General features: G+C 37.3%; 1 protein-coding gene across 1 annotated transcript in view; it reads left to right on the top strand.

Moving 5' to 3' along the window:
* Positions 1–2,736: 2,736 nt before the first annotated feature.
* Positions 2,737–15,019, top strand: part of LOC143225135 (uncharacterized) — a 29,342-nt gene continuing 17,059 nt past the window's right edge. The window contains exon 1 of the mRNA XM_076453996.1: positions 2,737–3,337. Coding sequence (XP_076310111.1) covers positions 3,296–3,337 — 42 coding nt within the window. The 5' untranslated portion in view covers positions 2,737–3,295. The remainder of the gene's footprint in view (positions 3,338–15,019) is intronic.

The raw sequence follows: 15,019 nt of genomic DNA, 5'->3' as shown, positions 1-15,019 counted from the left end.
TTGAAAACTTGCCTAAATTTCTTGTGAAAGATTTTAACGAAATTGACAAACTTTAATTATGAAACAAAAAAATGTAGTGTAAGTGCTTACAAATACAAGATCACAGTCAGTTATCTACCAGGTGATGTTTAATCATACAACTTTCAACCTCTCGGTATTGATATCTAGAGAAATAAAATACAATAATTTCAAATTCAGTTTTTACTCGAAGAACTGAACCAAAAAAATTCACATAAGTTCAATAACTAAATTTGTTGGTTTTTTTTGTACAGCTTACAACAACATTTCTGTTGTTGACTGTAACCTCGTTTACTCGTCCAACAAAGGATATTACGGTCCATGGTTCTTTCAACTCAGATGCTTTCGTACTGCATTATCCACTCTGGCAGAATAGCCGACCTGGCATGGCCAGGTGGTTAAGGCGCTCGACTTGTAAGCTGAGGGTCGCGGGTTCGAATCCCCGTCACTCCAAACATGCTCATCCTTTCAGCCGTGGGGACGTATAAAGTTTGGTCAATCCCACTATTCGTTGGTAAAAGAGAAGCGCAAGAGTTGGCAGTGTGTGCTGATGACTAGCTTTCTTCCCTGTTGTCTTACACTGCAAAATTAGGGACGGCTAGTGCAGATAGCCCTCGAGTAGCTTTGTGCGAAAATCCAAAAAACGAAAACAAACATAACTAGATGTTGAGTGTAAATATGTATATACATATACACTGCTGGCCAAAATCTTGAGACCAATGGACATAAAGACAAATATGCATTTTGCGTTCTTAGACTCAACCACTTATTTGAGTAGAGCTTTGAAAGATGACAATAAGAAAAAGGAAAACAAAAAACAACTTCTTTAGCATTTAATATGGAAAATGTGAACACTATGAAATTAGCCTAAATACTAGCTAGTCAAAAGTTTAAAACCATATTGAAACGAAGCGTTTATCGGTAAACAAGTAACGAAATTTAGTCATTTGTGTTCAAGCATTAGCATTGTCAACATTTCCCACTGACATCTCCTGTGTTACATCGGGTAAACATAGCAAAGGCTAAAAAGTTGACAGAGTTTGAACGTGGCAGAAATGTCGAGTTGCAAAAGCAAGGTCTCTCAACGTGCTGTCACTGGTAAGATTGGGCGTAGTAAAACTGCTGTTACAAATTTCTTAAAAGATCCTGATGGATACGAAAAGAGAATTTCAAGTGGTCGGCCCAAAAATATTTCGCCGGCCTTGAGCAGGAGGATTCGATGAGCTGTCCGGCAAGACACCAGCCAATCGTCGAACCATATTAGAGCCCTTACAGACGCAGAATGCAGCTCAAGAACAATAAGACGGCACCTACGAGAGAAAGGCTTTACAAACTGTAAACGTCTTCAAAGGTCACACCTCTTTCCAAACCAGGAAACAGCTCGATTAAACTTTGCTGAGAAGCACCAAACATGGGACGTAGAAAAGTGGACGAAGATTTTGTTCTCTGATGAGAAAAAAATTAATCTGGATGGTCCAGATGGCTTCCAACGTTACTGGCATGATAAGGATATCCCATTGGAGACATATTCTACACGACACAGCAGAGAAGGTTCCATCATGATCTGGGATGCTTTCTCCTTCCATGGAACAATGGAGCTTCAGGTTATACTGGGGCGTCAAACAGTAGCTGGCTACATCAGCAAGTTGGAGAGAGCATCCTTATTGACTGAAGGCCCCCGCTTGCGTGGGAATGACTGGATCTTTCACCAGGACAACGCTGCAATCCACAATGCCTGCAGGACAAAGGACTTTTTCATGTCGAATAACGTGATTCTTTTGGACCATCCAGCGTGTTCGCCCGAACTGAACCCTATTGAAAATGTTTGGGGGTGGATAGCAAGGGAAGTCTATATAAATGGACGTCAATCCAAACAGTGCATGATCTTTGTGAAGCCATCTTCACCGCTTGGAATAATATTTCAGCCAGCCTTCTGCAAACGCTTATATCGACCGTGTCAAAGCGAATGTTTGCAGTTATTCGCAATGACGGCCGTGCAACTCACTCCTGAGACCTCTTATTGGGCATTTCCTACCCTGTTTAGGACTTCTTTTTGGTATGGTCTTAAACTTTTGACCAGCTAGTATTTAAGCTAATTTCATAGTGTTCACATTTTCCCTATTAAATGCTAAAATAGTTTTTATTTTTATTTTCCCTTTTCTTATTTTCATCTTTCGAAGCTCTACTCAAACTAGTGGTTGAGTCTGACAACGCAAAATGCATATTTTTTTCTTCATGTTCATTGGCCTTAAGATTTTGGCCAGCAGTGTATTCATTCTTTGTATATATAGTTACAATTCTTCTTCGAACTTACAGCTTTGGTTTGAATTGAAATTTACGTCTACTTTATAACTTTTTCTGGAAGTACCGAAATATATTCGATTTTTATTTGTCCGATAATGAATGCCTCGTCGCACTGATATATCCGTATGTGTATAGCATGATCATTCGTGTACGTCTTGAATCTACTTTCTACATAAGAATTGTGTGTACAAATATATAAAATTTCACTGAGTACAAGACCAAAAATAAGTTAATATGGGCTATCCATTTTGTATGTTCGCTGTATAGGAAATTTAAACTATGATAAACTTTTGCAATGGTTTACCAATGGTCTGATATGATATAAATTGTTGAATATTAGACATGTGTCATTAAATTACAAGGGTGGTGGCGCTGTGAAAAAACGTCCTCTGACAAGGCCGTCAGCTTCAGTGATTAGCTTCCACGTGGACAGAAGTTGTTTGTGTAGCTCAACGCGTGCCGTGTAAGTTATAGAACTTCGTTTAGTGTTGTTAGAACACAGTTCAGTGCACTTGAGCTGCAGGCGAAATGAAAAGGCGAATATGATTGGGTGAAAAATCGACTCCCTCATCTGGATTGAGAATATAATCTGTGCATGAAATCCAAATATGCTCATCGTTTCCAAAAACGAGCAAGTAGTAGTAGCTAATAGTATGAGCAATAATAAATGTGATTAAACAGGTAATTGGTTAAAGGGTCAACTATATCTTAAATAAATGGTGTCAGAATCACTGGCACTAGAAAGCAAAATTAGGTTGTGAACGAAAAGAGTAAACGAAGGACTACTTCACTAAAGTTGAAAAGACAATTTGCGCCTTATCGCTGTGAATCTTCTAATACAGGTTATGTTCTTAAGTTCGTTTCTGAATGAATATATCGGAGGCTTTTGATATATCTTGAATGGAAATTTTTCACGTGTATGATAAATAGTTAAGCAAGGGCTAACAAAAATAGAGCAAACAAAGTAAAATTCATGGCCCGCTTATATCAACCCATATCATCTTGTTTTGAAAAGGTGAGAAAATTTATATATTAATATTTATACGACCTTTTAGCTATTAATAAGTAATTGTATGTTCCTCCAAGATAGGTCAAATTCGAAATTTATTAACGAAAGAGAAATGAATTTATCGTTAGCCATTTTACGTTTTAGATTAATTTATGAATTGAGAATTTAGTGAGTTTTCAACCTTTGTAGATTTCAGTATTTTTATTTTTACTGACTGTTTGTTATGCTAAAAATGTTCGCATATGAAAGTTTTATTGTTATGTTAATAAAACTTGTTATGCATATTTGTGTTAAATTGTTCGAAGAGGCTTAAACATAAAAAAAAAATACTTACTTAGAGCATAATATCGACCTATTTCAGTATTTTAACAATTATTGTTTGTAATGATAGGAAATAAGCTGTAAACGCTGCGACAAGAGTAACTGACTGCCAGTCGCTTTTCGCTCAATATTTTCGTGTCAGGAGTTTATAAGAATTTTTGGTCTTGCGTAGTACGTGGTTCTTTCAGCGTAATCCACGTTTGTATGTGTACGGAGGTTAAACAAGAACAACAAAAATTTGCAACAATTTCGCTTTCATGTTTTGCTCTAATAAATATTTCGAGGTGAAAATTAAACCTTTTTAGTAACTTAAAAAAATAGATAGCTAGATGGTTTTATACAATTATATAATAATATTGATGTGCCAAAATTAGACGAATTTCTTAGTCCATTAATTATGGCTATAGGCATTACTAACTAACAAGGTAAATAAACACCTCGCATAATTATATACACACACACACACACACACACGATATCATAAGCAAAACGTTTAGAATTTACAACGGAAATACAAAACCGTTTCGTAGCACAGTGGTTAGTATGCTTTAACTATGAATCCGATACGATTTACGTACGACCCGTTGCGTCTAAAAACTCTATATACTTTAAGGCCATGGGCGTGCGAAAAGTGTCCGTCAAACCACACTATTTTGCCAGGTAAGAGTAGCCTGAGACTTTGTTTAGCTCCAAGTGAAAATTCTGAAAAAAACAACAACAAAGAATGCCACTAAATTCTTTCATCGCATTACTTGTTACCGATGAATAAAACACATTGTGAAAATCCAAAATATATTAAATAAAAAAAAACTAATATAGATTTATTATTAAAACAGATAAGACATAAGATGTAAAATTTGCACGTGAATTGAAATACACCTGAGGAACATATGACATACCATTCACAAACGGTTTACATTTTACTTGATTTAACCTAACTACCATTCCCAGGCAGTTTGCATGTTACATGGTTTAACGTAACAACCACTTCCAAGCACTTTACATGGTGTAAAGTTTGAACGTAAGTCGCGGTTTATATATTACAAGATTTAACAAAACTACGATTCAAGAGTGATTTATATATTACATAGTTACCTTAAATAGGATTTTCCCACCTATATTTATACTAATGATGGTGTGAGGGCTTAACACTAAAAATCTGATCGGATGTTTAAAACATTTTTATTATGCTTTTAGGACTTTTCTTTCTCTCGCTGTTGTACTTCTCCATTACTAATGAAATTTGAAAATGTAAACATGACAGAGTGATCTTTTTGTCCACCTTCTGATTAATCAAGGAATTATGTTCAAGTCATCTTTAAGTCGTTCCTTGTTATATACATGTACCACACCCAATAACACCTGCTATTCTGGAAAACATACCAGTACCATGGTAACTTCTGTTGTACATATGGGAATGTGTTACGCCAATATATAACCGATTTGAAGTGCGTGTACTGGATATTTGAGATATTCAAGTGTTTGGTGTGCAGCTGTATGTTCTCACAGTTTCGTACACTTGTATTTCTAAACACACGTGTGTATAACGATTGTTACGTGACTGTATATTTTCTTCGTGGTGTTAGAGCTATATAAGTAACGAACCTTTCAATTTTCAAAGTTTGTTGTCGAATGTCGCTTTTCTGGAGCTAAAAATTCACGTGATTTCGAGAACCACTGGAAAGCTACCAATTTTTTTGTTATTCCTTCGGCTTGTAATCGAGAACTCCGACGCAACGCAGTGCTCTATAACTTGAACTGAAATTATAAACTATATCAGTTACCAGTAATGTATTTTTCAACAACTCTTACTACAACACAATAATATGACTAGATTGGCAATTATTTTGTTGTTGTTATTTGGTCTGGGATCATTTTGTAAATACTTCATTTATAAACTTGTTTTAATGTAAAAGTGCACAAAAAACTATTTCGTGAAAATAAGTTTTGTTTTTACCAAATCATAGGCAAGACAAACATCTCGTTATTGGATATACGTGTATTTGTGTATATTGTTACGTATTAAAATTTCAGATAACTGGAAATTTGAAATTAGTAGTTGAATGCCAATAGGTATCAGATTTATAATATTTGCTAACAAAATCGATACACATATTTTTATTTCTTAACACAAATATATTTTTATATACAAAGCTTTTACAAACTCTCAAGCAATATTCAATTTTCTATCTGGTCTGGAAGTGAATATTTTATTCATGATGCAGGGACACGACGAGCGAATTTATGTATGTTGATACACACATACACGGAATGCTAGCTAGCTCTCTTCTTGTTTGATCTAATGCAGTTACAAGGTTACTTTTTATAGAGGAAGATAAACATGTAGTGCCCTCGTAGAAATACTAACGTGCGAAGTTAATTTTTCGAAGTTTTACGATTCGTAATGTTCGAAATCTGTAGACGTTTCTATTGAAATATCAGTAGTTTTCCGATTAATAAGCGTTTAATACAATTAAAGCCTCCGAGGATTATAGTGTATTGACTGTAACAGACCGATAATATTATGTATAACGACTTCTCGAGGTGTCGATTTATAAACTTTAAAAGGTGGCATTCTCGAAAATTGAATTGGCAATAATATTTGAAGATGTACTGGCGCGTTTGTAAAATATATATTGTTTATTCTTATATATATTGTTTATTCTTACACTCGAAAATCTACAAACCTAACAGGCAGGACTTGCACAGTACACATTTAACAGTATAAGTTACATACATATATATTAAATGGAAACAAACGGATATTAAAATAATATTGGATCCATTACAATATAAAGAATTTTAAGGTACTTTTTCTTCGTGGTGCCCTTTGATTTAAAAAAGTCTATAAACTATTGTACATTTTTTATGAAATTCGTCTTGAACTTTATCAAGATTATTTCCCCATCCCCAAAAAAAAATTACATTGAGTATGTAAATACAACTTGTTCTTTCAATATTTCGAATGCGTTTGGAATTTTATAGGCCGTTTTCTTTTAGTTTGTTTTATAGAAATGTTAAATTGATGACTTATCAATAAAGTTATTTCCTTGAAATCAGGTGATTTGCAAACTACAGAGTGTCAGTCAGGTTTCGTCAATTTCGTGTGGTTTGGTTTTCAAATCACTCTTCCTCCTCTTAGAAAATGTTGATTTTTTTCAGTTAACTAAAGATTATGTACATATATTCTAGGTACTCAATCAGACAGTATAGGGATTATAATACTGTTCTTTTACAAGCGTCCCAATTTGATATACTGTAGTGTTTAGTGTCTCGATTTTACTTGAAGAGTTAGGTATGCTATTCAAGGTCATAAGTACCAATGTGTCTGAGATAATAATCAGTGATGTCGAGAAAACCCACTTGTAGAGAAAAATATATATGTAAAAAAACGGCTAGTTTGGGTTGAGAAAATATTTTACGTAGAGGAGCAAACAACGTTTCGACCTTCTTCGATCATATCAAAGAAAGAAAAGACGTAACTGATCAGAAGCTGACCACATGTTTAAAAGGGGTTGTGTAACTGAGTGTCGGAATGTAGAGGGCGCGCTTAGATGTTTGAATATATAATTTTATATTCTTATTATTTATTATATTATTTTGGGCTTGAGTTCTATAAATAAGCCTTACTTATACTGTTGGCTCTCCAAAGTCAATCAAAAAGCTTACTCTGGTGACATATTGGTGGACACATCTACACCTCAACACAGTGAACTCCTCTTATATTGAAAGCAATTAGGGATATGCCTATTGAGGTTACGCCTCATGATACTTTGAATCCGTCACGAGGAGTTATTTTTGAGAGGGATTTGAAGAACATCCCAGAGTCGGAGATTCTAGCTGGTTTTTCCATCCAAGGAGTTTCTGCAGTGAGGCGTATCTTCACTCAAAGATGGAATTACGATGCCGATCAGTATCCTCATTCTGACATTTACATCACCATGTCCACTTGCCACCAACGAGGCAGGTTATCTTAATTGTAGGGTATCGCCATATATTCCAAACCCTCTCAGCGGTTCAGTCGTCGTGGTTTCTTGACGTGTACTCGTTGCAGTGGCAATGACCACAATGCCTATGAGTTTGAAACGGACCCTCACTGCATAAAATGCAATGGCTCTTACCCGTCCTACATTCGTTCTTGCCCTTAATGGTTGGAATAAAGAGGTACAGCATTTAAAGACAATTCAAAACATTACTTACTCTGAGGCTTGAAAGTTGTTTCTACCATTTCATCGCAGATGTATGCTGCTGCACTTTGTTCCACTACTACAGTGGGAGTGCAAACGTAACTCTCTGTGCCTCCAAAAGAATCGTTCTCAAACCAAATGAAAAGTCATTTGACCTTCATGGTTAAAAAAAGTTGATGAATCAACTTTAACACTGCTCTCTGTTCCTAACATACATTCCAGGAAATTTGAAGATCCACTTCCTTTGGTTCTGGGTACAGAACAAAGACCTGCCCAATGAACCAAGGGCAGGATCCATAGAGTTCGATAGACCTCCCTCGAATAAAGACAATAAAGAAAAAAAGACAGGGTCGTAAACAGAATGGTTCTCCACCCATTTCGCCTACACATAAATAAAAATGGCCACCTTGATACAATGGAACTGTTGAGGTTTACGTTCTAATCTGGACGACATCAAAACACTGACTGCTTCCTACCATACTACATGTCTTTCCTTACAGGAAACGTTTCTGAAACCTGCCGATACAGTCACCTTTTGGCAGTTTTCTTTGTACAGAAATGACAGGCTGTCTGATGGATGATTGCATGGAGGGGTGGCACTGTTGATTGATCAGCATGTGCCCACCCTGTCTTTGCCACTCGACACACCCTTGGAGGTTGTAACCATCAGTGTTTCCTTGGGCCATACCATCATTGTTTGTTCTCTCTACCTGTTGCATGGTGAGACCTATGACCAATCAGACCTTGATGCTTTCATTGAACAGTTGCTGTCTCCCCTTTTAATCCTAGGAGACTTTAATGGACATCATCACCTCTGGGGAAGTGCTGATATTGATAGGAGTCACTCTGTAGAGTGTATGCTCTTTGTTCACAACCTTTCTCCTTTTCAGTATTGGTTCTTCTACTTATTTTCATGCACCTACTCAGTCCTTTACTGTTATTGATTTCAGTTTGCTCCTGTTCACTACTCTCCCTTTTTTCATGGAGGATTGACAGTACTCCATGAGACAGTGATAATTTTCCTATAATTTTGAGAGAGACTGGGCATGTTCGATGCCACCCTACCCACGTGCCCCAGTGGAAGCTGGATCAAGCAAACCGGCCCTCTTTCACTGCTCTTGCAGAACTTGATCCTGCCATTTTCTGTAAGCCGTTAATAGACGACTGTGTGGCAGCAGTAATTGACTGTATTATACAAGCAGCTGCTCAATGTATTCCTAAAGTCTCGACACATTTTCCATGATATCCTCATCCGTCGTGGAATCCTGCCTGACATATGGCATGGAAAGCTAAAAACGGGCTTGGGATACTTTTTGTAGGTATCTCACACTCTTGCACCAACCACATTGCTTTCCAGCAGGCCGGTGTACGTGCTCAGTGGGTAAGATATCAAAGCCAGAAGGAAACTTGGATTAAGTTCACAAACTGCATATCTTCTACCACCAGTTCCAAAGTCATATAGGACAGGATTCCAAAGGTCAGTGGGCAGTATAATTCCATCCTCTCTTGATCTTGCTCTCTGATAGTCAGGAAGTAGCTGATACTCTAGGTGAAAGCTTTGGCCGAGTATCTAGCACTTCTGCTTCTTCTTCCACCTTCTTAGCCATCAAGATTCGGGCAAAGTGATCACCTCTTCCCTTTTGATTTGATTGTCTCTATGACTATAATCGTCCCTTTACACTGGTGGAACTCAAACTGGCCCTTCATTTGTCTGGCAGTACATCGGTTGGACCTGATGAAATGCTGTGTCATCTATCTCCTGCTTCTCTTGCTATTCTGATTGTTTTTAACCGGATCTGGCAGGAGAATGTTTTTCCTGATGGTTGGTGCCAGGCTATTGTCCTACCTTTCTCTAAGCCTGGGAAGGATCTCAAGATTCTTTCAAACTTCTGTCCAATTGCTTTGATGAGCTGTCTCTCTAAGACCTTGGATAGGAGGGTTAATGCTCATCTTTTTTGGTTTCTCGAATCAAACAACCACCTCTTGCCCATCCATTGTAGGTTTTGACGACAGCGTTCCAACATGGACCACCTGATTTGACTTGAAACGTCAGTCGGAGAACCCTTTCTCAAATGATAACATCTTGTATCAATATTCTTTGACATTAAGAAGGCTTATGATACAACATGGAGGTATGGCATTTTGCGAGATCTCCATATGTATGATTTACGTGGCCATTTGCCCATATTTATTAACATTTTTTAATGAACAGGAGATTCCAAGTTCATGTGAATTTGACACTTTCCTATTCTTTTCTACAAGAACTTGAAGTCCCTCAGGGCTGTATTTTGAGTGTCGCACTTTTCAGTGTAAAGATTAATGCCATCACTGAACAACTCCCTCTTACTGTTTAAAACGGGCTTTATGTCAACGACTTTTACATCTCATGCCAGTCATTGAACATGAGGTATACTGAGTGGCAGCTTCAGACTGCCCTCAATCGTTTATTGAAGTGGACCACAGCAAACAGCTTTTACTTCTCTCTCTCTCTCTGAAACCGTTTGCATGCACTTTTGCTGCCAACAGGGTATTCACCCTGATCCTGAACTCCATATTAGTGACGTTGTGCTGACTGTTGTCCCTGAGACAAAGTTCTTGGAGCTTATCTTTGACCATAAGCTGACCTTTATACCACACATCAAACAGCTATGGGTCAAATGTACAAGAGCACTGAACATCCTTCGTGTTCTTTCTTCTACCACTTGGGGAACAGATCGATATTCTATGCTAAAGAATATCATGCTCTTATTCAATCGAAACTGGATTACGGATCAATGGATGTGGCTCTGCCAGGACCTCGGCCTGAAAGATGGTGGATCCCTATTCATCATCAAGGATTTTAGCTCTGTGCTGGGGCTTTCTGCACTTCTTCAGTTCAGAGCTTATACATAGTGTCATGAACCTTCTTTGCACCTCTGCCATTTGCAACTGTCTTTACTATATGTTTCGAAATTTTGTTCCTTACAAAAGCATCCCACCGGGGTTGTGTTTTCCTTCCTCGATGGGCCATACTTTTTCAGAACAGACGATCTACCATTGCTCCTTTTAGCCTTCGTATCCAGGTGCAGTTGGATGAATTGGGTCTGTTCTCTTGGATACCATTTCTCTATCCACTGGTCAGCCCATACCACCATGGCTTTTTACAGTCCCCAAATGTGACCTATCTTTAAGTCATCTGAGAAAAGCAGACACTCCTGATTGGAAATACCATAGTTTGTTTTGGTTTCATGGTTGCACGCAGAATCCCTTCTTCAGCTTCTGTGTTCACTGCTGAACTGTACGCCATTTCTCTTGCCCTGGATCACATGGAAGCTAAGCAGTACTCAAACTGCATGATTTATACTGACTCGCTTAGTTCTCTATTGGCCCTGGAATCGCTTCACGTTATTTCACACCCTGTTCTCGCCGATATTCAAAACCGACTGGCTCATTTATCGTTAACAGCTACTTCTATCCAGTTTTTCTAGATACCGGGCCACGTTGGTATTCGCGGGTACGAGCTCGACGACACCGCAGCTAAATATATCTGCTCTGGCGCTATCACCGCTGTGCCTGTTCCATTCATAGACTATGGTCCTGTATTCAAGGCTCGGGTCCGCGCCATGTGGCAGTCGACTTGGAGTAAGCAACGTGAAAGCAAGCTTTTCCAAGTAAAACCCTCTATTGGTTTTTGTCCGTCTTGCTTCCGTAAGGATCGGAAAGAGGAAGTTGTTCTGGCTAGGCTACGCATCGGTCACAGTTTTTTAACTCATAATTTTCTTTTATCTGGGACTGATGCACCAATGTATTGTCTAACACTCAGGTCACAATAAGCCACGTTCTACTGTCTTGTCGTCGTTATGACTCTCAACGACGGCACCATTTTAAACATGTTCTGTCCCAAGGTTTATCCATAATGTTAGACGGTGTTGTTGGTGATGGTAACACTGTCTACCTTGGAAATGTTTTTAATTTTTTAAAGGCCATTAATCTTTTTAATGCTATTTAAGTTTTTTATTTATACATTAGACCTGTTTTAATGTGGTTCTCCTTTAAGAATCAAAGTCCATCTAGTTCAGTTTGAAGTTAGAAAATGGCCGTAATGTTAAATAATGTTAAACCAGGACTGGAAAGGCCAACTTCAGATGGCTAACGCTGATTTTTGAACTTACCAGTTATGCATCCTGGCGAGTTATGATAATTACAATAATGCTACAGAAAGTCCTTTACAACTTGTATTACTGTTGTTTTTCTCTTACCGCTGTAGATTAGATGTAAACATTGGTTTAAATGCTATTTGTTTTTTTCTTAAACTTTGTTTTGTTTTACCTTAATTTCCTTTTATGAATTTTACGAAATTTATTTTAATGTTAACTTTCTACCGGATGTTTGGCGCAGATAGCCTAGTTGCTTTGTGCGATAAAACGCCAAACCAACCAACCAAACTTAGTAGGCAAGAAACGTCAGTGATTGTATTTGTTCTTTATTCACGTGACATGGTTGCTTAGTTACTATGTCATTTTAACTAGCGTATAAACGAATGGTACACTTTTCATAGTGGCGTTTGCTAAACTGACGTTAATGAAGTAGGCCACAACGTCACGTGAGCACAAATTTATTGCGAATTAAAATATTTATAATTTGTCGTCACGTATGCAGCTTTAGCGACAAGGTCGACTAGGTTAGGTGGAGATAGGCTTTTATAGCCTAAATACATATTTCTTGATAAAATTACAGTATGACTATGTAAAAAAAATTGCACGAGCAACGCTACCACCGAAGAGACCCTTGGACCAATTGTTAATCAAGCACACGGCTTTCTTGTATAAACAGTGCTTCTTTATATGAAACTAACACTGAGCGAATCGGGGAACCATGAATCAACCACGTGAATCCAATAAACGCTACGTCTGTAAATATTGTTACCACAAAACAAACCAAGTTGCTTCCTGGTGTTAGGTGTCACTACAAGTTTATTAACAAGAGAACCGGGTCATTTTTTAAAACAATTTTTAACCTGAATAAAGCATCTAAATCGAGAGTTAATCCTTGGTAGTGAATAGGAATTTTGTGTTTTCATTCACCATCAAGTGGCCCACAGAAACATGTGTATCCAACCAACTTCAAAAATACAGTATATGATGTCTATGGATAATTACTTGGTTCTATTACTACAGCTAATGTCATACACCAGAGAATTTAATTTGGTATTCCATGAGTTCTCTTTATGTGGAAATTTGATATCAGACTTTCTACATTTTGTTTCCAAGATGTTTACTTCTAATATTTTTTTATATATAATTTCTACCTTTTAATGTTTCTGTACCTAATACTATTGGATATTCAAAAGTTGATTATACTAATAGACGAGTAATAAACAAGTCTTTATTTACTGTTTTGAATGTTTGTAACAACAACTTGCAATACAACAAAACTTGTTTCTTTTTTGATGTTATTTGTTTTAAAAGACAAACTATATCGGAGAATGATTTTACAAAATTAATACAGAACTTAGTCCAAGAAAATCTTTTACATCACGTAAGTTAATCACCTACTGAGTAGTAGAAGTTTTATTAAAGCGGTACTTGTACCGGGACTTATTTGAGCTGCTTTGTAGTTTTTATGTTTACACACGGGTAATGTTTTATTTTTCCAAAACAGATTCACTTCACCCAGTTAAGTTCTCTCTTTTTTTTTTTGTTGATGTAATTCACCTCTGCTTATGTGCTGTGGTTTTGTCCGGTACAAAACAGGCTTAATCTTAGATGGGTTTGTATATATTCACTCTGTTGACTGTATCCCATGTAACTCCATTGTTCATGTAACAATTCACACTTCTTAGGATTTAACTTAAATGTTCTGTTTTTTTTTATACCTGACTCAGACCTTCCCCAATCATAAGCATTTAGAAAGGGCTCAGGGTGCTTGCCTCGTAATTTGAGTGTCTCGCATTCAAATCCTCGTCACACTAAACATGCTCGCCCTTTTGGACTTGGGGTACTAGTGACAGTCAATACCACTGTTCGTTGGTGGTGGGTGGTGATGATTAACTGCTTCCCTCTAGTCATACACTGCTAAATCAGAGACAGCTAGCATTAGATATTTTTTTAACTAAGATATGTATATATACATTGACAATAAGACATTAGATATAATGTAAAAGAATTACAAAACTTCAATAACTGTGACAACACACAACACAATCAATACAAATAACCTATGATCATAAAATTCTATAACACGTGAAAGTGCATAAGCACAAATGTTATAAACCCTTCTGACATGGATTATCTTCAGCTCATACTCTTGTGATGACAAGCTCCAATTTAGCAGTCTGCTGTTTATGCCATTCATTTGATTCAAAATGGTTAGTGGGTTGTTATCACTGTAAATGGCAACAGGTTGTTGTGTTACAGATACATAAACATTAAAATGTTCTAAAGCAGGGGTTCCCAACCTTTAGCATTCGCGACCCCTTACCTAAATGTTTGAAACCCATGTGACCCCCTACTGAGGGCTTACTATCAGCAGCTTAATTTTTCTTTTATTTTCTGTGAAGGAGAGGGAAAAAACATCTAAAAAAAATTTAAAAATTCTGTAATTATTTATTAGCAAATTAAATCACATTGGTCCAACCCGAATTCACAAAAAGAACATATATTTCTTAAAATAATATTAACATAGGTTTGAACAGCTATCCAACCCAGCTAGTGAGATGCCTGATGTTGCATTTCAGCAGCAAGCTTTGAAATTCGTGGCTGAGCGTTTGTTAGAGCCAGTCTCATGTCATCTCCAACATCCAATCTGTTCCTATTCTTTGTTTTTATATTGACAAGAGTGGAAAATCCTGCCTCACACAAGTAGGTAGAAGCAAATGGAACAAGGACACGTAAAGCTATCATGCTGACTTTGGAGTATGACTGATACATAGCGCACCAGAACTGAGTCACGGATTTCACCTTGAAGAGATCACGAGCTGAAGAGTCGTTCCTTAGATCCAGAAATTCATCTTGGATATCATCTGGGATGCTGGATACATCAAGTTCAGTACAAAATGGGTTCCTTACCAGGGCCTCCTGTTCCTGTGATAGCTCAGTGAAGTAACTCTCGACTTCCTTTTCTAGAGACTGAAGATGTTCGGTAATCTCATCCTTGAGGAACTGATCCAGTTGGATCTGAGACTCATCCGTCACTCCACAAA

Source organism: Tachypleus tridentatus, chromosome 9 (genome assembly GCF_004210375.1).
Source record: "Tachypleus tridentatus isolate NWPU-2018 chromosome 9, ASM421037v1, whole genome shotgun sequence".
In the NCBI taxonomy this organism is placed as follows: domain Eukaryota; kingdom Metazoa; phylum Arthropoda; class Merostomata; order Xiphosura; family Limulidae; genus Tachypleus; species Tachypleus tridentatus.
This window is presented reverse-complemented; position numbering and strand designations above follow the sequence as displayed.